The following is a 23,838-nucleotide window of genomic DNA, read 5'->3' on the forward strand; positions in this document are numbered from 1 at the left end:
GCAGTTCTCTACGGGAATTCCCCTGGAGGAGATACCGAGAGTGCGGATGGCCACCTGCAGATAGCAGGCGCACTTGTATCCTGCCCTTGCACCCCCCGTTTTTCCCAGAAAAAGCCTGGTTTCTGTGCCAAGCGTGTGGGCTGCGTGCGACCATCTGGCCGTGCAGCCGCTATTGATGATAGCAGCGGGCAGCAGGAACTGGCCTGGCCGTGGGAGGGGGCTGCCCTCCGCTCCCCTTCCCCGGCAGGGAAGTGGCACCCTGGCCCCGCAGTGTTCGGAGCCGTCGCTTTCAAACAGCTGCTGAAGCTTCTGGTTTCAGTTTTATTTTTTTAACATGTGAAGCAGCTGGCCCAGGGAAAGAGGATGAGCACCTGACTGCCTTAACCTCCCTGTCCCTTGAAGGTTCCCACCTTCTCCCTGGTTCTCCCAGGTTCTCCCTAGTTGGCAGACGTCTGCAGGGAGAGCGCTGAGCGGGATACCGCATCCCGCCTTCTGTCAGCACAGTTTTCCTTCCATCAGGCAATTAAACCCGGAGGTGGGCATCTGGATGGAAGATTTGTGCATCCCTTAGGGCAGAGAAAGCCGCAGCTCAAGTTACTGCCCTCCAGCAGCCTGACAAGGTCTCCAGCGAGGGAAGGAGAGGAAATACAGCCGAAGAGGGGCTGTGTGTGCTGGTGGAGGAGAGCAAGAGGAAAGCGACTGCAGCTTCCCGACGGCTCCAGATGATGCCTCATAGTTTCCCTTTTAAAAGCATGAGCTGGGCTGGAGAAATAAATATTTGCGTTACAGTTCCTGTTGAGAACGAAAGGCTGTTTTTGGAGGGAGGGTGTCAAACGGAAGTCGCAGGGGCCAGCACAGTTTGGTGCCGTGATTATTCTGTTTGCTGGGTGCGATCTCACTCCCAGCTGGAACAGGCAGCAGCTCCACTGGAGGGGTCACCCCTCCGGGGGCTGAAATTTGGCCTGGGGCAGGAGAGCTGAGCGGGCAGCTCGACCTGGAGATGTCGCCTGGGGCGCTGGGGGACAGAGCCAGCCTGGAGCCCTCATCCAGCCGGGGCTCTCAGCCCCTTCCCTCTGCCCTGCTTCCATTTTCTCCCAGTTAGGTGCACAGGCTCCGGCTGTAGGCACGCTGCCAGCACAGTGCTCCCTCGGCTGAACAAAATGTCCCCTTGTCCCAGGGCCTGGCTTTTTGGAGCGACCGCTGCTGTGCTTCCCGGGATCCCCGCTCCTTCCCGGAGGAGCTTCGGGACTCTCCATCCCGGCGCTGACACCTGCGCTCGGCTGGGAAATGCAATTTAGGGATCGTAGAGGAGGGAGTGGAAAGAGACGCCTGGAAAGCCCGGACTCCTGCTCGCGGGGGGAAGGCTGCTCGGCTGGAATCCCGGCAAGGGAGAATGCTGTGCCGGGAATTTTATCCAGTAACAGCAAGGGAGGATGCGGCTGCCGGGAATTTTATCCAGCACCAGCAAAGGGAGGAGGATGCTGCCACCATTTTAGCGGCGGCGCTCCCGCCTGCCGCGGCCGGAACCGGGGCTGGGGGAGCCGCCGCGGAGCCGGGGGGGGACCGGGCCCCTCCGGCCCCGTCCCGGCTGCTGTCCCCCGCTCGCCCCCCCGCCTGGGAGGGCTTCCTGTCCCCCGCCCGCCCTGCGGGGTCGGCCGAGCCGCGGGGAGGGAACGGGGAGGAGGGACCGGGGGCTGCGGGCGCTTCCTGCCGCCGCCCCCGCCGGGGCAGAGCGGAGCGGGGCGGGAGCTCGGCTCGGCCCGGCCCAGCCGAGCGGCGCTCCCGGGCCGAGCCAAACTTCCCGGGGGGCTCGCACAAACACACGCACACGCATACATAGATATTTAATTTTTATAATTTTTTTTTTCCCCCATTTTATTTTAATTTTCTCGGCACTTTCGGCGAGGCCCCCGGGGCGGAGCCGCCCTCGCCGCCGGGAGGGGCCGGTGCCCGCAGCGCCGGGGATGGGCTCCGCCGGGGCGTCCTCCGCCTAGACCAGCCCGGCTCGGCTCGGCCCGGCTCGGCTCGGCCCGGCTCGGCCCGGCGCGCAGCATGGCCGCGGAGCTCAGCGCCGAGGAGGAGCAGGTAGGTCCCGCCGGGCTCCTCTTCCCCGGGTCGGGCTGGGCAGGACCCCGGGGGTTCCTTCCCCACACCGCTCCTTTCCCATCGTTATTTGGCTAGCCCGGGTTGCCAGGTTGGTTTTTTTCTTTCCCAGCGAGGCGATTCTCCCGATGGGAAGCTCCCCCCCACCCCCACGCAGCCCGCCCCATCCATGCAGCCTCCCAACCCACGCAGCACCCACCCTACACCCCCCATCCACGCAACCCCCCCAGCCTCCCCGTTCCCTAGGAGCCCTCGCAAGGCCCGTGCCGTGGGTGCTGGGGCGTGGGTCCCAAGTCCCCAGAGCAGCGTGGCCCCGCTAGCAGGCCTCCCTGCCGTGGGCAGTGGCGTGGGGATGGATGCGTGGGGATGGATGCGTGGGGATGGATGCGTGTGCACGCGCTTCCCACGCCCCGGGCCTCCCGTGACGTCCCGGCTTCCTCCGCCGGGCCTTGCGTCACCGCGGGAGGATGTTGCTGGGCTCGGGGAACGGGGCCCTGGAGCCGGCCGGGGCGCCTCGGGTGGCCGGAGCAATCCCTGCCTGTCCCCTCCTTTGTCCTCTTCCCCAGGCTCGCCCACCCCGCGGCCGCTGGGCTTCCCTCTGGATGGGGATGTGGAGCCTGGGAGCGGGACTGGGCGAGCTGCCGGGATCCCTCTGCCCCCTCGGGCTGTCACACTGGCCACGTTGGTGGCGCTGGGGACTGCAGAGCGAAGGCAAAAAGGTCCTGTTTTCCTTCCAAAATGGTCGTTTTTCCAGTTGGTTGGCGGGTTGGTTTTCTCCTTTAAAAAGCCTTCGTTTCTACAGGGAGGTTTAGGAGGGCCGGGACAGAGATGCCGAAAACCTCCGTGGAAGAGCCCCTCCTGCAGCCTGTGCTGGTGCTCAGCCAAGGCAGAGCTACCAGGCTTTTTCCTCCTGGGAGCAGCACTGCTCTCTCCAGGGTGATAAAATTCCAAGGAATGGGGAGTGTCCTTGCCCTCTGTCCCCACAGGTGCCTGAGATCTGCAATTTCTCTTGTGTCATTGAGGGGGCAAAGCTTCCAGAAATAGGGGTTTTGGAGATCCTGCAGTGACAGGAAAGGCTGGTTTGCAGTGGGAGCAGTGTCCCAGGAGAGGGATCTGAGATGTTTGGTTTGTTTGGGAGTATTGGACGGAGAAGGTGAAGAGGTGTTTGCAATAATGGCTCCAGGTTTAGGTCATCAGCTTGGTGTGGGGAAGGCTGCCTTTCGTGCTGCCCTCAGTGGCTTGGGAGCCAAAATAACAGAAGTTTCCTTCTCTTTGTGGGTAAGTGGTGGTTTGGGCTGGAAAATGCCCTTCCTGCCATCCCTTCATCTTTCTCAGGACTATCAAGATTTCCTCCACTCTCCCATGTTACCGACAGCAAGCCAGGGGGAAATTCACCCTTCCCCTCTTAGGCCAGCCTTGGGACAGCCTTGGGAGCTCTGCAGCTCCCTCCCCAGCCTATCCCCAAAGAGCCCAACCAATTTTCCTTGAAGGTTTTCAGCCCGGCTGCAGTTTTCACAGATTTATCCCCCACTTCCCCACGCTGAAGAAGGAGGGTAGGTTTGCTGCCTGGGGGAGAGGGCTGGAAGAACCCCTGGATTCCGGCAGCGGTGGCTTTGTCACCACCCTGCTCCAGCGCAGCGGGGACGTGGATGACGCCAGCACTCCAAAGACCAGCATTGTTCCAAACGCCCGGCCACGGACAATTTCACACCCAGTGCTGCCCAAACAGGACTTCTTGCTGCAGCTCTGGGTCACAGGCTTTGTTTTCGGCACGTGGAGCGATCCCTGCTCCATCGGGATTGACGTGTATAAATCATTTGGGATTGGGCTAGGAATGATGATGAGACCCAGTGGAGCACACGAAGTGGGCAGAGCTGTGGCTGGCATTGATGCTCAGCTCCGTAATGCCTGGCTCCCTGCTGTTGAATGGTGGCATTGGTAAGTTTGGAATTCGGTTTTGTTCCCAGGGAAAGCTGGAATTCATGGCTGAACTGCCCTGCAAAGATAGCGCTTGTTCTTGTGCGTCTTCGCCTTGCAAAAAGCCCGTCATCCCTTGGGATGGCTGCTGGAAATGGGATTGTGTGAGGTGTGACCGGTTAGATGTTGAGGAAGCAGATCTGAACCACAGGTTGCATCGTCTCCTCATTGCCATCGTGCCCTTTGGCCGCCTCTTCCCATCCTCTTAGGGAATCATTGCCATCTCAGGCTGCGGTGTCAGCTCTGGTCTTTGTCCAAGGGAAGTGGGACTTGTACCTGGCTCTCACTTCCATACCTTGACCGTCCTGCACGTGCTGAGGAAGGATCATCTTCACTGTTATTTTGGGTTTGCATCTGCAGTCCTGGATTTTGAGCAACTGGTGCCTTGGGGGATGCCCTGGCAAGGTGGAGGTGTGCCCAGGACATATTGGGTAGGATATGTTTACAGATAGAATATATTCCTGGATGTGTGGATGTGTGCTGTGTTAAGGCTGAAGATGGTTCCTGTATTGCCCCATTTATTTTCCTGTGGTGCTTGCCTGGCTGCTTTGTGCGACTCTGGAACCAAGTTAGGGAGCTCCTGGCTGCAGAGTTCTGGGAGACAGAGCCCTGGGATGAGCTGGGCTCCTTTGGCTCATCCCATGAGAGGGGCTCGCTGTCCCTGCCGAGCCTCGCGCTGCCGATAAACCCCGGCCCTTCACTTCCTCCTGTCGGAAGTCATTAACACCGACAAGCTTTTCTGGCTCAATAGCTCCCAGTAACTCTGAATAGTTCCCGGTAACTTTGTGTCGCTGCCTGACATCCTACACCACCGCCTGCCTGCCTCCGGGAGCCAGCCTTCAGCACTCTTCTCCCTCCTCCGCTCTCCATCACCGTCCTCCGCCCTGGGGAGCTTGGAAGCTGTTTTATTTTGGCGTATGCCTGGCTGGGAGCAAGGCATTTTGGTGTCTCCCTCCATGCTGCCTGCATCCTTTGAGCAGGATGTAGTGGAAGACTGGGCTGCGCTGCCCCGTCTCCCCTGGGGCTCCTGTGTGGGACAGGGAATCAATCCGCAGCAGAAGGCAAAGCTGCGTCCTGGGACCCTCCTGGTGTTCCGTGTATGTGTGAAACTGGTGTTACTGGGCGAGCTGGTCCGTGTCCTGTAGCAGGTTGAAGGGTCAGCCCTCCATGTTCAATGCCTGTGTTCCCACAGCCGAGTTTGCTGCTCCGTGGTGGAGCTGCAGCCCCAGGAGGCCACTGCCAGCTGATGGGGCTGTGCTGGGGAAGCGCTGTCTGAATGGGAGTTTGTTGCCTGTAAAATCCTCCTTTTGCTCCCCCTCTCCTTTCCATAAGTGTCCCCCAGCCTCCAGGCCATTTTTCTCACCCCTTGCGCCCTTTCCGCCGCTGTCCTTACCCCTTTTGTTGTGGAGCTCCCTGCCTCACCCCGAGAAGCTGCTGGGTCTGTTGAGGATTGTACCTCCAACAATGACCGTGGATGCTCCTTAGGTACCCCTCCTCCTCCTCCTCCTCTCACCCTGTCTCACCACTCGCCCCTGATCTCTCCCACAGGCAACCAAGCAGTTCCTGGAGGAGATCAACAAGTGGACAGGGCAGTACAATGTGTCCCCGCTCTCCTGGAATGTGGCTGTCAAGTTCCTCATGGCCCGCAAGTTCGACGTCCTGCGGGCCATCGAGCTCTTCCACTCCTACCGGGTGAGCGAGAGGGGCCGGAACCCCCATCTGAGGGCTTCCTGCTCTGCAGCAGATCCCTGCTCCCTAGGACCACCCTCCCCCCGCTCCTTTTTCTTTTTCTCTCTCCCTTACAAGTTTTATCCAGCTGGAAAATCCTTTTTCAGCCAAGGCGGGTTGCCATGGAGATCTCGCTGATCCCAATCCCTTCCCCTCCTCTGGGAGCAGCTCATGGGGTGCCCTCCTGGGTGGTGTGTGCTGCCCACAGAGCATTTCCCTGTATATTAAGGACATAGATCCATGCATGCCTTTTCCAACCTGCTACTGCAAAGCTGCTCCTTCTGTTACTGGGGGGGCGTGCTGGAAAATGATCCCATGGAGCAGAGGTTCCCTCGGACAGCTGGGTGCCCTGTGGGGCAGAGGTGGGTCGTGCCTGTGCCCTCTGTGCCCCCTGTCACCGCCCTCCCTGCCCGCAGGAGACGCGGCTGAAGGAGGGGATTGTGAAGCTGAAGCCGCACGAGGAGCCGCTGCGCTCGGAGCTGCTCAGCGGCAAGTTCACCATTCTGGTAGGTGGGGTGAACTCCCCAGGGAGTTATCCCAGCTGGGTGGCTTATCCCAGCTCTGCTCCGCGGGGTGCTGCGGGAGCCTGACCCCGTTTTCCTTGGCAGAGCGTGCGGGACCCCTCGGGAGCCTCCATCGCCCTGTTCACAGCCAAGCTGCACCACCCCAGCAAGAGCGTGCAGCACGTGGTGCTCCAGGCACTCTTCTACCTGCTGGACCGAGCTGTGGAGAGGTGAGCCTGCCTCTGCAGGGGTACCCTGTCTCACACTGGAAGGTCCCTGGGGAGCACGTTCCCTCCCAGGGAGATCACTGCTCCCCATGGCTTGAAATTGCCTGGTTTGAACTCCAGCCAGTCCTCCTTATGGAGCTGTTCAGCAGGGGAACAAAATCCCCCAAGCCCTCTTTGCAGCCTTGCCCTGTCCACGCCCTGGGTTCAGTTTAGCAAAGTCCCAAATTCCTGCAGGCTCTGGCTGGGGAGGAGGCAGCCCCACCATCAGCCAGACGTAATGTGAGCCCTGCCAAAAATACAAACCCAGGACATTCTCCTGCCATTTATCCTGCTGGGCTCTTTCTTGTTTTTGACCTTACCAGTGGCTTCGTTAGCTCTGTCAGTGCCCACAGCTTCACTGCTCCTTGAGATTCACTTACCCATCACGGGTGATGCTTCTGAGGCAGGCCTAAGGCACGAGTCAGGCTTAAATGAGGGTTGTAGGAAGAGATGGCGGAGCAGCTGGGAAGTGCAGAAGAAGGTTTGGGTCTGTGGGTCCTTCTGGAAGCGTAGGAAGGGATTTTTGGGGGTCAGTGTGGGGCAGAGCTGCTGATGCAGGAGCCAGGTGGTTGCATGTTGTGGGGTTGACGCTGTTCTTTTCCTCCTCTCAGCTTTGAGACACAAAGGAACGGGCTGGTATTCATCTACGACATGGCAGGGTCACAGTACACCAACTTCGAGCTGGACCTCAGCAAGAAGATCCTCAATCTGCTCAAGGTGGTGCCTAGGGGTTGACTGGTGTCTGGGGACAGTGTGTGGGCCACTCGCTCACCAAGAACCCAAAGTCCTGTGGTTTTGGCATCAATTTGCACCCCAGACCACGCTGACCACGTCTCGGCCGAGGAGCACCAGCTGCAGCCCCGCAGGTCCTCGGGAAGGCACTGGGTGCTTGCCAGGCTGGACCCGGCTGTGGCTGCAGTGTGGCTGGGCGGGAGGGATCAGCTGTCCCCAGGCTGGATTCCTCTCACAGCTGCTGGCAGTGCTTTTGGGAAAACAGATGCAAATTATTTTTTAATCGTGCTGGCATTTGGTGCCTCCTCCCTTCTCTGGAAAAAAAAAAAAAAGCAATAAGAGTAAATACTGGCAGGGGTGTGTTCTTTGCATAATCCTGGTTCCCAGTCTTCACCTCTCCCCACAGAGCCAAACCCTCTGCTTACCTAATTCCAAGGAAGCGATTTGGTTCCTTATCAACTCATAAAAGAACAAGCACGGCTGTGAGCGTGCGAGGCACACTTCAGGTGTGGCATTGCCATCATGGGGTCCCTGTGCTGGTTGTCACCTCTGCTGGGATACGTCCCCTGCCACAGCAGAGTGGATCTGACCCCCTCCTCGCACCCACAGGGTGCCTTCCCAGCTCGGCTCAAGAAGGTTTTCATCGTGGGAGCACCCATGTGGTTCCGCGTGCCCTACTCCATCATCAGCCTGCTGCTGAAGGAGAAGCTGCGGGAGCGGGTGAGTGGGGACCCTCCTGGCATGGGACTGTCCTGGCACAGGACCCTCGGCGGGCGGGACTGAGGCTGCTTTCCCTTTGTGACAGGGTGGAAGCAGTTAGTGCCATTCAGCTCCATCTGCTGGAAGCTGCCGAGCACCAGACCTTTGGCATCCCTGTCCCCATCCCCAGCGAATCCTCTCCAACCTTCTTGGAGTCACCCCTGCCTTTCCCCTTCCTCTCACAGGTGCAGATGGTGAAGATGTCAGAGCTGAAGGATCACCTGCCCCGGGAATGCCTCCCTGAGTACCTCGGAGGGTCCCTCAAACTGGACCCTCTGAGCTGGAATTGCCGGTTCCTGCCCCAGCAGAACGGGCACCCCGACCCCCTGGACGAGCTCATCCTGGTGCAGCTGGCGGCCCCCAAAGATAACGGCTCCGTCCATGTCCCCGGGCCCAAGTCCGTCACCCTCCAGGAGCTGCTGGATCATGTCAGCCACAAGCAGAAACGTGGCATCTATGAGGAGTACGAAGACATTCGGCGCAGGAGCCCGGCCGGCACCTTCGCCTGCTCTTTGTGAGTTGGTGGGAGGGAGCCAGGTGCCCTTCTCACCCCAAAACCCTGGTTTCCCCCTCACCCCACACTTCTGCTGCTGGATGGGGGTCCATCGGCCTCTTCATGGTGTGGTGCTTTGGGTTAGCAACAGAGAACGCTGGCCTAGGGATGGTGTGAGCCTCTTTTGTGGGTCCTGCAGCCTCGGGGAATACGGGGGAGCCACAGAGGACAGCAGGGACCGGGACTCTGCTTCCCGAGGCTTTGGCCAGGTGATGGCAGCAGAGCCCAGGCTACGGGCCCCAGAGGCTTGCACAGAGGGAGGGATGCTGCCTTTGCCTTCCCTGGAATACATCCCTGCTTCCCTCTCCCCCGCCTCCCAGGGCACCCTACAACCAGGACAAGAACCGGTACGGGGACGTGCCCTGCCTGGACCAAACCCGTGTCAAGCTGGCAAAGCCATACAGCCGCCCAGAGGTGAGCCAGCCCGGGAGGGAAACCCACAGTCCTGTGGGAAGCTGGCACAGCTGTCCCACGGTTCTGGAGGCCTTATCTCACCCATGCTTTTCTCCCTGCAGCTAACTGACTACATCAACGCGAGCTTCATGGATGGCTACAAGCAGAGGAATGCTTACATTGGCACTCAGGGTATGGCTGAGCCAACAAGGGGTTGTTCTGTTCCTGATGCACCCATGGGTTCCACCTCTCTGGCCATGGGGGACATCCCAGGAGCTGGGCACTGCCCAGCAGGTCCCCCTTCTCTCAGGGTGTATTTACTCCTCCCTGGGTGTAATTATTCCCCTCTCAGTTTCCAGCTAGTGGACTGAAGATTTTCCTGGGAGATAGCAAGGGGATCCACCTTCATCCATGATAGCAGCCCTCTCCCTCTCCCTGCCCCTATCCCAGTTCTGGATTTGCCCCATCTGCCCAAGGCTGAGCAGAGAGGCGGGATCAGCGCTGAGCCATAGGGACTCGGTGCTGGGGGTGGCAGTCAGTGACAGTGACAGCTCCAGGCTGTGTTCGTGGATCCACAGCTGGGTCAGCCCCTACAGGAAGGGGCTGTGGTTCCCTGTGGGGGTGATGGGGGGGGCTGCTGGATGCAGCTGGGCAGGGGGTTGCTCAGATCCGTGATGTTTCGGGCTGATGTGTGGGTTGTCCCTGCAGGGCCTCTGGAAAACACCTACGGCGACTTCTGGCGCATGGTGTGGGAGCAGAACGTCCTGGTGATCGTGATGACAACCCGGTGAGTGCTCATGGTGGGACACGGTCCTCTTTTTCTGTGCAAAAGGAGGAGTTTTTGTGTGGAATAAGCAGCGCTGGGCTCGGTGCAGTGATCCAGCAGCAGTGGTGCCAGCCAGAGCCCTGTAGAGTTGGGACATTGGGTCAAGGACAGACTGGTCCCTGCGAGATCCCCAAAGGACCAAGGCAGGGTGGCAGGGGAGATGTCTCAGGCAGGGCAAGGAGGACATTACCAGCTTGTCGTTGTCGTGCTCCCAGGCTGGAGGAGGGAGGCAGGAGGAAGTGCGGCCAGTACTGGCCTCTGGAAAAGGATTTCCAGGTGTGCTTTGGGGCCCTGACCATCACCAACCTGGGCGTAGAGAACCTCAACCATTACAAGAAAACCATCCTGGAGATCCACAGCTCAGAGGTGCGTGGCCACAGCTGCCTGCTGGGGGAATGGCATGGGGGCACCAAGGGTCAGAGTAGGAAAAGAGTCTAAACCCCTGCTTTCTCCAGACCAGGGAGCGGCGGCTGGTGTCCCACTTCCAGTATCTGAGCTGGCCAGATTATGGCGTCCCCTCTTCCGCCGCCACTCTCATTGACTTTTTGGGGGCCGTGAAGCAGCAGCAGAGAGTGGCTGTCAGCGCCCTGGGACCTCGCTTCAAGGGTCACCCCGGGGGACCCCCAGTCGTGGTGCACTGCAGCGCTGGCATTGGCAGGACAGGTAATGGGTGTGGGGCAGGTTTGGGGATGATGGGGTGACAAGTCCAGCTTCCCTGGGGCATTTCCATCCTGGGGACTCACGGTGTGTTTGCAAGCTGGTTGACCTGAGACGTGTCCTCAGGACTTCCCACAACCATCAGACCTGGGAGAAGTGCCCAGATGCCTGTAGGAGATCAGTGGGGGGCTGAGCACCACCACTCCTGGGGTGGTGATGGTGCCATTTGGCGTCTGATGCCATCCCCATCGCCGTCCCTAGGTACCTTCTGCGCGCTGGACATCTGCCTGTCACAGCTGCAGGACGTGGGCACCCTGAACATCTACCAGACAGTGCTGCGCATGCGGAGCCAGCGCGCCTTCAGCATCCAGACCCCCGAGCAGTATTACTTCTGCTACACCGCCATCCTCGAGCACGCCCAGCGCGAGGGCCTGCTGCTCACCAACCACAGCCGGGCCGCCCAGGAGAAGAGCTCGCCGGGGCACTGAGACCCTCCGCCTCCCTGCAGACGCCGCTGCCCCTCCGCGGGGGCTGCCCGTGTCGCCTGGGTGCCTGCCGGGACTCAGCAGAGCCGTGGGGGCGGCGGTGCCGGAGCACCTCAGCTGTCAGCACTGCTATGGAACTGTGCCTTATTCGACCCAAACGGTGGCTGCCACTTGCCGGCACGGGAAGGGGATCTCACTCCTCCCCGTCGTGTTTCGGTTGGGTTTGGATGGTTGGGGAGGTGGTTTGTCTTCTCTTCAAGTTGTCGGGTTTTTTTGTTTTGGTTTTGTTTTCTTTTTTTTTTTTTTTTTTTTTTGTTGTTGTTGTTGTTGGGACCACCTAAGATGTACCTAGAGAGGGGCTTTGCAAAGTCCTAGGAAATGTATTCCCAGTCCTGGGGCTGAGGAAGAGGCACGTGCTTCGGTCTCACCTGACGCTCCATCTGTGTGTCTGTATGTATGTGTGTATATAATATACCCCCGCTGTGACCCCCTGGCTATTATATAGATACATATATACAACCTCCCCTTTAGCAGCTCCCAAGGGTCCCCGCTGTCCTGCCACCTCACTGCTGTGACCTCTGGAGCGGTGAGTTTGGTCCTGGCTCTGTCTTGTCTTCCCCCTTCCCCTTATTTCCCCTCATGGGCAGCGTTGGGACCCAGTACCCACTCCTGTGCCCATCCCGCAGGAGGCACAAGGATACTTGATGGTGTCCCCGCTGTTTCCTTGTCTCATCTTCCCCGTGGAGAGATAGCAGCTGTGCTCCTGGGAGGATCTGGAGGATTGGGTTGTCTGGGGGGTGCTGAGCTCGCAGGCATCCCCTGCCCCTTGGGTGCCGCTGAGGGAGTCACTAGGTACGAGGTGACGGGGCCGTGGGGACCGACCGGCTCTCCAGGTTGCCCGGCTTTCCCAAGCTGCCACTGGGAACCCGCAGGCCCAGCCCTGCGTTGAGTCATGGGCTGGGAAAGCGCTGAGCAAGAGTAAACCCCAAACCCTGGAGAGGCAACGAGCCTCTGCCCCGGCCCCAGTCCCCGCCACTGCCTGGGCCTCCCCGACTTTATACTGTAATAAGCTCTTTGAATGTGTATATTCTTATTTTTTTATAATCTTGGGGGAGGAGGGCACAGGGTTTGGGAGGTTTTGTTTTGTTTTCTTTTGGGATTTTTTTTTTGTGGTTTTCTTTGTTTTGGTTTTTTTTTTTTTGGTGGTTTGTTTTTTTTTTTGTATTTAACATTAACTTGATCCAAGCCGGAGCCAGAAGTATTTGTAAATGTTCCTATTTTGCTCTCAGAGAAACCTTTTTTGTTGTCGTTACTCTTTTGGGAGTTGTTTTGTTTTTATTTGTATTGATATATAAATATACCACCAGTGACCAGTCCTCTTTGCTGTCGTGGGGGCATTGGGCAGGACAGAAGGAGGGAATTCAGGGCTTTGCACGGGCTGTGGTCTCTAAATCCAGCTGGCCCCATCCCTGGCTACACGTGGACTTTGAGGAGCACAGGGCTGTGTTTGGGGCTTCTTCTGGCCTGGGTGAGGCTGAGACAGAGATAACCAGGCTGCAGGAAGCTTTTCTGGGCAGGCAGGATAGTGTCAGGAGGGAAGGCAGCACAATGAGCTGGTGTACCCAGGGGCGACAAAAGCCACCCTGCTCCAAGCTCCTGCCTCTTTTCCCAGGGCCTTGACAAGCCTTAGGACATCAGTCTCCTGTCTGGCCATGGTATCTGCCTGCTGCTGCCTTTTGCTGCAGGATTTGGGGGTGCAGGCATCGCCTCTGTGCTTCTGGATCCCCTCTGAGCAGGCAAGCAGGGCGGAAAAATTAGGGGGAACTCCTGGGCTGTCAGGCAGCCTCAGTGCCTTCAGGTGCAAGCGATGCCAGTCCCGGAGCAGCAGCCGCAGCCTGAGGCTTAGGGATGAGGGAATAAAAAAGGCAGCTTGTGCAAATGAAGCCCTAGAGCCAGCGAGAGAGAGCTCATGCCCCAGAGCAGGGCAGCTGGCGGGTGTGAAGAGCGGCACCTGTGTTTGTTCAGCTGGAGCCTAAAAAAGTGAGGGATGCCAGTGTCTTTCTAGGACTAGCACAGGGAGAAGCTTTCCCCTGTGCTCTGGGGATGGACGGGCTTGGCTGCGCCAAACCGAGGTCAGACACAAGCACTGGAAGGCTGGAAAAGAACCAGAGGCAGCAGGGAATCCGTCTGGAAGGGCTGCATGTCCCAGTGCATAGGAGTGCAGGAGAGGTGGGTGTTGGGAGCACCCCTGGAGCTGTGCACGTCCTGCCTGCAGAGCGGTTCTGGTTCAGCTGCAGTGTCCCGTCCTTCCAGGTACCTTTTTCCAGCCAGCTGTCTCCTGGAGCAGCATCAGCCCAGGCAGTGTGATCTGCTCCTCCGGCTCAGGCTGCCCCAGAGTTTCCCTCCAGGCGCCCATTGTGCAGGGTGGCTCCTCCGAGAGAGCTCTCATCCTCTGAAGGAAGGCTCCTTGGGGCCCTACCTCCTCACTGCCAAACTTTTTCACCCAGCTGGGCTTTCTTCTCGGCACACGTGCAGGAGGGGAGCGTTAGCAGTTTTATTGTTAATCCTGTGCTGTCAGCAGCAGCTCTCTGCGGCTCAGCGGGGCTTTTGGCAAAGTGTTGGGTCCAGATCCGAAAGCTGCAGGTGATGCCAAGTGTCCCACGTGGCCCCACGAATGTGCCCAGCCCACGTCTCTCTTCCACTGGCTGTGAAATCCCAACCAAGCTGGCTCTGTGCACACGGTAAAGGTGGTTGTGCCTTCTAGCTCAATTCCACATGATGTGGGCACAGTGAACCAAAGTGTTTCCAAGACTCATGTCCTGGGTTTCGAGTAGGAATAACCAGAGGAGAGGGAGGGAGGTAACCAACTCTAGCTCTGAATGGGAACAGATCGGATATGCTGCTCCCTTTGAGGAGAGATGAAGATCCCATCTGTGCTGGAGGCGGAGGAAAAGGTTGTAAACCTTTTCCATGGGAAAACAACCCAAACACTCACCCTCCCTTACTATTTCCAGGGCTGCGTTTCTTCTCAAAGGCAGCATTTTCAGTCCTCTTGCACAACATGATGTTTTGTTCCATCCATTCCGTCTGTGCCAGCAGGTCCTGCTCAGCAGCAGAAATAAGGATTTCTCTGGAAATGGTCACTTCACGCAGACAGCCAAAAGTTACTGGAAAGAAAAACTCTTCATTGTTTGGAAAACAGTGGGAAAAATGGGCTGTTGAGTGCAAGCAGCCTGATGCCTGGAGGATCTCCCCTTCCCTGAAGTGGCCCGGAGATGGGGATCAGCCACCACGGGCAAAAGTAACAGCACAGACAATTCCAAGAACGAAATCCAAAGTTCCGCTGGAGTTTGGAAACAGGGATTTAAAGGCATTGCAGGGCAATCCTAAAGCGGCGCTGCCATCGCTGTGCCCACCCGTCTCATTTGGCTTTCTTGGCTGCATGCACGCCGCCTCGCTAATGACGATTACTTTAGTGCTTGTAATTTTGCGCCCTGGGAGTTTGGAAAGAGCCTGGCTCCAGAGCGCTTCATTTCCCAGCCCTTCTGCTTCCTTGCCTCCGGTTTCCGCGGCTCAGGCTCGATCTCCAGTGGCACCGCAGCCCGTGCAGGCTCAAAGCCCCGTGTCGAGAGCCCTTCCAGGGGTTAAACCGAGCTGCAGCTCCCAGCTACGGAGAGCCTCCTCTGCTGCGCCTGCTTGTCCCGGCACCACCCCACTGCCTGCTCCCGCAACGCTCTCCCAGCCTGAGAAAGGGAAGAACAGCTGGAAAGAAAAACAAAAAAAAACAACTCGATTTAGACCTTCTTTGAGTGAAGGTGCTTGAAACACACATTTTAACAGAAGCCTGGAATGTGTGTGTTTGCATTTCGCCCTTTCCCGAGCGCGCTCCAGATGCCCAGATGAGCACCAGCGGGCGGCCAGGCCTGGCTCCTGCAGCCTCCCTCTGGGGAACCCAGCGACCCACTCCGCAACTTTCCAAAGGCAGAGAAGCACGGTGATTGAAGGCATTAAACCCCCACCTCCATCTCGTGTTCCAGCGGAGGGGAACGCCGGCCGCCGCTCGGCTCGCTCGCTCCCGCCCTCCGCCGAGAGGCCTTCCCCTCACACCCCCCTTGCCCGCGCCCCCCCCGCCTCCCGCCGTGGGCGGTGCGGCCGTGACGATCGGCACCGCGGGGCCAATCCGCCCCGGGGGGAGTTCCCCCTCCATTCAGGGCTGCTCGCCTGCGCGTTGAGGGTATGTAACAGCTGCTTCCCCCACACGCACTTTCCCAGTTTCGCCCCCCTTCACGGGAATCGCTTCCCGAGGGCCGGGCCGGCGGGCGGGCGGGAACCTGAGGGAAAAGAGGCGGGGGGGGGTTGGAGGGGGAGAGAAGCGCGCGCGCGCTGCGGATCCCGCCGGCGGGAAGCGCGCGACGGGAGCGGGCGGTGGGGGGGGGGGAGGCGAGTGAGTGTGTGTGCGCGCGGGGGGGGGGAGGGAGGGGGCCCATTGCCGCGGTGGCCACGCCCCCCTGCTGGCACGCCATTGGCCGCAGCAGCTGAGGGCGCCGCCCCCCCCCCGCGGCGCGCACCGCCCACGGCCGCCCCCCCCCTTCCTCCTCCTCCTCCTCCTCGGTGCGTGCGTGCGTGAGTGTGAGCGGGTGTGCGGGGCGTGTGCGGGAGCGTGCCGTGTGCCCCCCGCCCGCACGTGGAACCGACCCGCCCCACGTGGGGCGCCGCCATCCCGGAAGTGAAGGGGTCGGGGACAAAAGGCAGCGCCGCGCCGCCCCCCGGGCCCGTGCCCCGCCGCCAAGTACCCCCCCCCTCCGCCTTCCCCCCGCCGAACCGGTTGGCACCGGGGCCCGGGGCCGGTGCGGGGGGGTGACGGGGGGAGCCGCTGGCGCGGGCCGCGGCCGCGATGTAAACATTCCACAAAAGGGCTCCCCAGAGAGGGGGGCGTGGCCTCGCCGGTGGCGGGCGGGGCCAATTCGCCGCGTGGGTGGGCTTCTCGTCGTGACGGCGGCGCGGCCCCGCTCGCCAATTGGCCGGCGCGTTGGCGTCGCAGCCAATAGGGCGGCGGGGGAGGCGGGACGGGGGCGGGGCGCGCTGCTTATACGGACATTTTTCTTCGGCGGTCGCTCCCCCCGCCCCCCCTCCCCTCCTCTCCTCCCTCCCTTCCTCTCCACATCCCCTTCCTGGGGGCCGCGGCCAATAGGGGAGGGCCTGGTGGGCGGGGCCGGCGCTCCCATTGGCCGAGAGAGTGACGGGCGCGCGTCTCAGCCAACGGGCGCTCGGGGCTCCCCCCCTGCGCGAGGAGGGGCGGGATTTCCCGGGGAACAGAGAAGCGGGCAGCGCTCCGCCGCGGCGGCCGACAGACGGTTACTCCATCTTACCCCCCCCGCCGAGCCCCCCGCCCCCGCCGGGGCACCGGCGCCGCCCCCCGCCCGCCCCCCCCCCTCCGGGAGGAGGGGCGCGGGGACCCCCCCCCTTCTCACTGCGCCGGGGACAGCCCGCCCCCGCCGCCCGCCCGGGAGGTGCCCGCCACCCCCGGACCCTGAGGGACACCCGGCCGCCGCCAGGAGCCGCTTCGAGGTAAGGAAGAGCGGGGCGGCGGGCAGGGGAGGCCGCCGGGCCCGGGGCCGGCCCCCTCCGGCGATCCGTAGGGGGCGGGGCCCGGCGCCGGTGCGGCGGCGGCGCGGGGTTGGGGGGGGCGGGGGGGGGGGGGCGCCGGTCGGTGTCCGCGGCGCGGCTCCCCGGGGAGCCCCGGCCCGCGCGGGCGGCCGCGCGTCCTCCCGCCCCGCCCCGCCCCGCCGGGGTGTCCCGGCCCCGGCATGGCGGGAGCGGCGGGCGGAGCGTGCGGCGGCCGCTGGGCGCGCTGCGAGCCGGGCGCCGCCTCCTCCGCCCGCCCCTCCGCCCGCCCTCCGCCCGGTGCCGCTCCCGGGCTGCGGCGGGACCGCCCCCGCCAGCGCCCGCCCGCATTGCATGGCCCCGGTACCGGCCGCGCCGCGCGCCGGAGCCGCCGCCGGGGCGGGGGGGGGGCGTTCCGAGAGCCGGGGGCGGGGGGCGCGGTGCTCCCCGGTCCCGGTGTTCGCCCAACTTCCCGGCGGAGTTGCCGTGAAAGCGCTGTGCCGGGCCGTGCCCCCGCCGCGGTCCCGCTCGGCGGCGGCTCCGGGACGGCCGCGGGTTCCCCGCGCGGCTTCTCCGCAGCTCTGCCGCTGCACGGCGCGGCTCTCCGGAAGGACCTGTTGGAGCGACGCGTGGATGCGCGGAAACCCGAGAGCTCCTCGTGCACCCAGTAATTCTCCTGCGATTTTAATGGCGAGCCGCATCCCTCTGCTCGTCCTCCCGTGCTGTGAACTTGGCAGGCGCTTACTACTGGTATTTCACCCCTTTTTTTAAAATTCTTCAGGCTCTCGTGCATCCCTAGAAACTACTTCACGGTTGTGGGTTTTTTTTTTTTTTTGATAGCTAGCGGAGTTCAGGTAGCTTTAAAAGTAGGATGGTGCTTTGTGTCTGCTTAACTAAATCCTATTTTTTTCTGCCTTTTCCTGGCCTGGGTTCAGCCTGTTAAAATTCAGAGTGAATTTTCAGAATGAATCTTAACAGTCGTTATTTGCGTGAATAGCACGCGTGCTCAGATAGAAGTTACATCCCTGAAGAAACCTATTTATTTGGACCACTGAAACGGGGCAAAATAAGTTGTGTCAGCTCTGTTTTAAACTAATTATCAAAGGCATCTCCAGCTCTGCGTGGATTTTCAGTCTCCCACGCTGTCTAGAAGAATCTAAACCTGGTCTGTGTGTTAAAGTGTAGCTTAGGGCTGACATAACACCTCGTGTTTCTCTTTTAACTTGCCGCTTCTAGTTGTGCTAAAAGGTGCAGGGTCAGTAAACAAGTGGGAAATGCCCAACTTAATTCAGTACAGCTGTATCTGTACTGGCCATTTTCCATTCCCAACTTGTAATTATTTTTAAAAGTACACTTTCAGAAAAGTAAACATTACTGTATAGGATTAACTGTATAGTGCAGTATTTTAAATTAAAATGGCATTTTATTTTAATATACTAATTTTGAAGCATCTGTAAAACTTCCTTTATCACATAAAGTGCCTTGGCAGCCTGGTGTCAGCCTGTGCTGGATCTCCAAGGACAGAAAAACACTTTTTAGGGTTGTTTTTTTTTTTTTCCCCTGCTGAGGTGAAGTTAGCAGTTTTTCACATGGGTACGCTCTTTACAAAAGGGAATCGTGCTTTCTCCCCCCAAGTTCTCTTATCCTCATCCCTCCCACCTTCTGCTTCTGGTGAAGACACATGGTCTCAGCATGAATGTGTTTGAGATGCTGCAATGTAATCGTTCATCCAAAAAAAAAAAAAATAGCACTAATTTGCTCAAGTTTGGGGAAACTCTGGCTGATTCAGGCTGCTTTTGTGAGCAGTGTGGGGAAGGGGGGTGCTCTCCCCCTGGCCCCAGCCTGGATTGCCGGGGGAAGCCTCTGCACAGGCTCCTGGCACGTGTGGGTCTTGGGGCTGGGAGCATCGTGTTGGAATTGGCAGGCGGATCATTTACGTTTCCAGCATTTATGAATCGTTTTCTGTCCAGATTGCTGTTCTGGACTTCTCCAGCGTTGGAAAGCTTTTATGGCTGTTGGAGCTGGAGCAGAAAAGAGCCCCGTAATAGCTGTCACTTCAGCCTGGGGTGTGCTTCTGGGACCGTGCTACTTTTTTCCAACCCTGCTGGGGTCTTTTCTTTTTTCTTTTGGTTAAATAAAAGGGTTCTGCTCATTCTCTCTGTGCACGGGGTAGGTGCAGTCAGGGAACAGGGCAAAACAATGCCCTTAAGCTCTGTCAGCGTGTTTTGGATCGTGTCTGCAGTGGGGTTTGGCACCTGGGCCACTTTTTGGCAAAGCGGGGATCAGTGCCTCACCAACTCGTTCCCCATCTGGACGAGTGGGGTTTTTTTGTGCCCCATCTGCCTCTTGGTGAGTGCTGACACTTCAGGTCGTGCCTTTCCAGCACCTTTTTCTAAGGATGCTTCTCATTTCGTTTTGGAATGATGCTCTGGTCCTAGATGTGCCTTCCTGTAGCGTGGCCAAGGGGTTATCCCCGTGCTGCAGGCGGGGATCCGGGCTGTGTGGCACCATAAAAACAAAGTGTAGCAGTGTCTGCTGAGCAAGCTGGGTCATGTTCTGGAAGTCGTGTGGCTGGGTTAGCAGCACTGCTGGAACCTGAGCCGGCTCCTTTCCAGCAGGCACTGCTGTGCACTCCTTTATAATCCTGTGTGGGATGTGTTCTGCAGGACATCCGTGACTGTTCCGGGACGACTCACGCTTGCTGCTCCCTACTTTTGAGTTCTCTCTCCCTTGAAAGAAAACCTTCTAAAAAGCCCTCACGTGTGTTAAACAAATCCTCTGCAGCTCTGCAATTTCCCTGCAGTTTTTCAGAGGGATCAAAATCCTCTCCAGTGGATTTTTACAGCTTGTTGGTGAAGGTGGTGTTTATCCACAGGTGTGCTGGGTTTCCAGCAGGTGTTGAGGCAGCACACCTTCCCAATTTCCTTTCTTCCTCATGCCTATTTGGCTTTTTCTTTTAACTTTACCAGCTGATCTCCAGTGCCAGAAGACCCTGCCTATGTGGTGGGAAAACCTGCAATAGAAATAATGGAGATTTTTGGGATATTACACGGTAAAATGCTGGGGAGCAGAGCTGCCACCAGGGAGGCGGTTTTGGGATGGAAGAGGAGAGCACCTGGGCTCTTGTGCCTCTGTTGCTCCCATGGAGCAGTGAGCAGGCAGGAGGAGAGCCCTGCACTGCTCCACCAGCTGAATCCAGCCTTGTCCCTGCTTTGTTCCTTCTCCTTCTGTGTCAGTACTGCCACTCCTCTGCTTTCCTCAGTACCAGAGGGAAAGGGATGTGCTCCACTCGATCTGTCCCACCAACTCATGTGGGGCAGGTGGATGGGGAAACCCTCTGATTAAGCTGGTGAGGTAAAATTCCATAATTCTAGCATTGTTACTGAGATGCAACATAGCTTTTCTTAATTTTTCCTTTGCTTTACCAGCTGAGGATCCTGTATGTGTGTCTGCCTGATGCATCCTACCTGTGGCACAGAGCTGGTGAGCGGGGAGGTGGCACTGGTGGGGAGATCCAGAGGTGTGTTCCCATGCAGCCACCTTTTCCTGCAAAAAAACCCTCTAAAAACATAAAAACCTCAGAGAAAAAAAAAAAACCAACACAATAGTTTTCATCCTCCCCTAGACAGAATGAAGTGTGCTCCTTTTAAGGAGTTAAAAAGGAATTTGGTTTTGAGTACTTTAACTTTCTAAAGTTAAAAAAAAAAATGCTGCTGGGGAAAGGGAATTCAATTCTTGACTTGGTCTGCCCAGGTGGAGCTAAGATCTCCTACGTGCATCCTGTTAATGCTTTTAACACAGGAAAGTACCTGAATTTTGTGACTTACTTTCAGTCCCTGCTGTATTTTGAGGGCTTTTCAGCCTTCAAATTAAGGTTACAGATGTTGCAGTTTGAATTGGGGCTCTCTAAATCTACACTTCAAAGTCCATGAGGGGATGCCAGAGATGTGTGCTGCATTTCTGAGATGATGCATAAGCATAGTGTTATTGTTTGTAATGTGGAGGGAAAGCTCTTGGTACAAGTCTTTGATGTTGTATGCTTATTCTCAAAATACCTTTCCCTTAGCTGGGCTTTGCCATCATTAAGGAAAAATCAGTTGTTACTGAGGGTGGAAGTGGGTGGAATTGCCCCTTTGAGCAGCGTGCTTTGGCTAAATCAGTTCAAAATGACATGTCTAGTCCTGGGTTTCGTCTCGTTGTTCCTTCCTCAGCTTTTTTTGGTGGGTTGTAGGAGGGGAAGGGCTTGCTGCAGGACAGATCTCTTCAGCTTTTGAACAGAGGAGATTGGTGGGAGATGCCAGGTCAAGATTAGCAGGACTTCAGTGAGGAAATGAATGCACTTTGGGACCATCCAGCATCATATCTCCTCCTGCAGGATGCAGACCAGTCACTGGTGTGCTGCTGGTTTGCTTTCCCCTCTCTCTAGAGTTGGGTGGTGCTGGATGCAGAGTTACCATCACTAGTCTCTGTCCAGGTACAGCAGAGCTTTGACATCATCTCTCTGCTTGGATTAATAAAGCCTGTCAATTAGCAGCCTTCATTAAGGGCTGGTTTGCTGTGAGACACTCTAACTCGGAGGGTTGCAGACCCTTGGTAGGAGTTAGTGTGGTGTTACCTGGGAAGATTGACTGGTGCTATTGACTATTACCTATATATTGACTATATATATACACACCCATATATAATACAGAATTTCACAGCTGAAGCAGGTCCAGTGCTTGGATGAAAGCAGAGTCCAAGCTCATTTAGTGAAGGTGAGGGGAATTCAGAGGGAAGATGAACGTACATGAGCTTTAATTTTTGCTTTACGATATCAACCACGCAGCGAACTAAATTTTTGGAAGATTGTACACTTGGCCTGCAAGAATTGGGAGCATGTTCATGCTGCTGGTGTGTGTGTGTGTGTGTGGTGATGGATCTCTGGTGCTGTCATGATTCCCGTGGCCTCACAGGCCAAGAATTGTGGTGGCTTCGTGGGGAAAAGTCTTCTCAGACAGCCTAAGGTGGCATTTTAATCCTCATAAGGGCACGTGAGCCTTCCAGCCATCTTCTGCCCCCAAACAGCCTCTGCTTTAGGGGCTGGGGAGCCCATCTGAAGGGGTGAGTGTGGAGTGTTGCTTTGGGAAACAAGACCCAGGGTAGGGATTTGGGCAGCCACCACACCACTTACACAGCACGTGGATCTACACAGGATATTGAAAGGATGAGGGGAGGACCAGCCCCGGAGGTGAAAAGCGAGTGGCAGGACTGGCTGAGGGAGCAGTGTTCAGAGCAGAAGGGTATCCAAGTAGGTGAGTAGGTTGTAAATAGCTGCCACCAAAGCTTTGCCCAGACTTTACTCATGCACTCAGCCATTGTCATGCAAAATCCTGGCCAGCTCTGCTCGTGGGTGGATGGTGTGAGGCCAGATTTACTCAGTTTAGTCCCTGCCTTATTAGCATGAAACGGTGTTTTTGCAAAGTGAAATGTGGTCCGTGCCTGAGAGGAGTAGCTCCATGTTAGCCTTCCTGGCTCTTCATTTATCAGCAGACACTGATGAAAAGACAACCAGTGCAGGCACCACTAGAGAAGTGAGCTCCTGGAGTGTGTTCCTCTGCTTGCTGAGTGTGTGCAGGGGGTCAGGCTTACTTAGGGTTTGTAACTTGCAATTGGTGCAGTTGACGAGCTTTCCCCTTTACTTTGGGCAAGGAGTCCTCCTCTGCTTCCTGTCTGTGACCTGTGCCAGGTGATTTGGGGACTTCTTGAGAGGTTAAACTTGAAGAGTAACTTCAAAAATAAATTAAGTCATCTTCCTTGTTGTCCTACCCTCTCCAAGTGAAAGGAGGGACTAATAGGGAGAGTTTAGATTGGGTACTGGGAAGAATTTTTTCCCTGTTGAGGGTTGGCAGGCCCTGGCACAGGGTGCCCAGAGCAGCTGTGGCTGCCCCATCCCTGGAAGTGTCTGAGGCCAGGTTGGGCAGGGCTTGGAGCAACCTGGGCTAGTGGAAGGTGTCCCTGCCCATGGCAGGGAGTGGAATGAGATGATCTTTAAGGTCCCTTTGAAAAACAAATTTTTCCAAATATTTTCCATGTTTTATGTCATGGAGCAGAAAATTTACACCTTTGTGCCGCTGATTCCTGTTTCCATATTTGATGTGAGGTATTAGTTCATCATCTTTGGGTTATTTGGTTAACAGCAGATTTAGACTCTGCAGAGCTGTCCTGACTTGGTAGGTGGGGATTGGCTCAGTTGGTTGTTACCATTGTTCTGGGGGAACATCGTTCCCTCTCATTTATCCATGTGCTTGCCTTAGCAATGAGTGTGTCTTAACTGCACTGAGCTGAAAAGGCCTTGCTTTGGAGAGGTCCTGAAGCAGAAGAGGGTGGTTTCGCTGTTTTCTGTCCTTCCAACATCTTAACAGGCTGCCTGTGTTTTTGTTAAACAGCAGATAACATCTCAAGGATGGCAATAACTATCAATGGACAGAAAACAGCACTGGAATTGCTTGCAGTAAAGAGTGCTGGAGTGACTAGTTCAATCCAACAGAGCCAGGAATTCATGGCTCCTTTTGGAGTAGGACAGTGGCAGAATGACCTGTCAGATTTGAAGTGAAATCAAGTTGCAGAAAAACAACTTGAGGTTGGGCAGGAACATGAAAAAAAAACACGGAGGAGTAAGTGAGGGAGCTGCTGATCTGTGCTCCTTGGCAGGCAGGCAGGAATCCAACTTCTGAGTGGGGCCAGGGTGCTGGCAGGACCACAGATGTGGCATGTGGTACCCAAAATACCCCTAGTATAGCAGACCTATGTCTTTCCCTAAAGTTACACGTGAAATGTATTTAATACACATGTATTAAATGCTTTGGGGCTTTGTAAATGACTTCAAACTCTGATTCTGCAGCTTGTTTTTTTTCCCATGTTTTAAAGCATCTCTCGCAGCTGTAATCCTACCTGGACTGTCCAAGAGGGTATTTTTTCTGTTGTCAGTATAAACGGTGTGTAGGTAGCACATCTTTCCTTCCCCAGTCCGTGTTCAAACACTGCGTTCCCGAGCTCTGCATCGCTCAGGGTCTGTGTGTTAGCAACATCCTTTAGGCGAGACTAAAGAAATCCTTAACTTTCAAGTTACTGCAACAATAAGGCTGTACTTCTCGTGGTGAGATACAGTGGCGTGTTTTATGCTGAAAGCTAAATCCTTAATTCCACTTTCCCTTTGCAAGATACCAGAATAGCCAGAAACTCGCCGTGCCCGCTCGCGGTGATCCCCGCGTCA

The 23,838-nt window shown here is 57.2% G+C and overlaps 3 protein-coding genes and 1 long non-coding RNA gene across 5 annotated transcripts in view; 2 read left to right on the plus strand and 2 right to left on the minus strand.

The window, feature by feature from the left end:
* Positions 1–1,225: 1,225 nt before the first annotated feature.
* PTPN9 (protein tyrosine phosphatase non-receptor type 9) lies at positions 1,226–12,358 on the plus strand. The gene is made up of 13 exons (XM_053988474.1): positions 1,226–2,085; positions 5,629–5,772; positions 6,225–6,314; positions 6,417–6,541; positions 7,189–7,294; positions 7,919–8,029; positions 8,254–8,582; positions 8,942–9,035; positions 9,137–9,206; positions 9,723–9,801; positions 10,056–10,206; positions 10,296–10,503; positions 10,759–12,358. Exons 1-13 carry the CDS (start codon positions 2,053–2,055, stop codon positions 10,983–10,985), a joined length of 1,767 nt encoding a protein of 588 aa, XP_053844449.1. The 5' UTR covers positions 1,226–2,052; the 3' UTR covers positions 10,986–12,358.
* Positions 12,359–14,146: 1,788 nt separating this feature from the next.
* On the minus strand, positions 14,147–15,331 carry LOC128813389 (uncharacterized). Its single transcript, XR_008439025.1, has 2 exons — positions 15,247–15,331; positions 14,147–14,744 (listed from the first exon to the last, which is right to left on the minus strand). It is a non-coding gene; the product is annotated as an uncharacterized LOC128813389 (long non-coding RNA).
* An 888-nt stretch (positions 15,332–16,219) lies between these two features.
* Positions 16,220–23,838, plus strand: part of SIN3A (SIN3 transcription regulator family member A) — a 31,074-nt gene continuing 23,455 nt past the window's right edge. The window contains exon 1 of one of the 2 annotated variants that reach the window (XM_053988353.1): positions 16,220–16,550. The gene's annotated coding sequence lies outside the window, so the exon portion shown is untranslated. Of the gene's footprint in view, positions 16,551–17,050; positions 17,337–23,838 lie in introns of those variants that run through there. The other variant, XM_053988354.1, reaches the window with a different exon arrangement.
* Positions 16,450–17,379, minus strand: LOC128813494 (basic proline-rich protein-like). The gene has a single exon (XM_053988679.1). The coding sequence runs from the start codon at positions 17,377–17,379 to the stop codon at positions 16,450–16,452; it is 930 nt and encodes a 309-aa protein (XP_053844654.1).

The sequence above is a fragment of the Vidua macroura genome, chromosome 12 (assembly GCF_024509145.1).
Source record: "Vidua macroura isolate BioBank_ID:100142 chromosome 12, ASM2450914v1, whole genome shotgun sequence".
In the NCBI taxonomy this organism is placed as follows: Eukaryota; Metazoa; Chordata; class Aves; order Passeriformes; family Viduidae; genus Vidua; species Vidua macroura.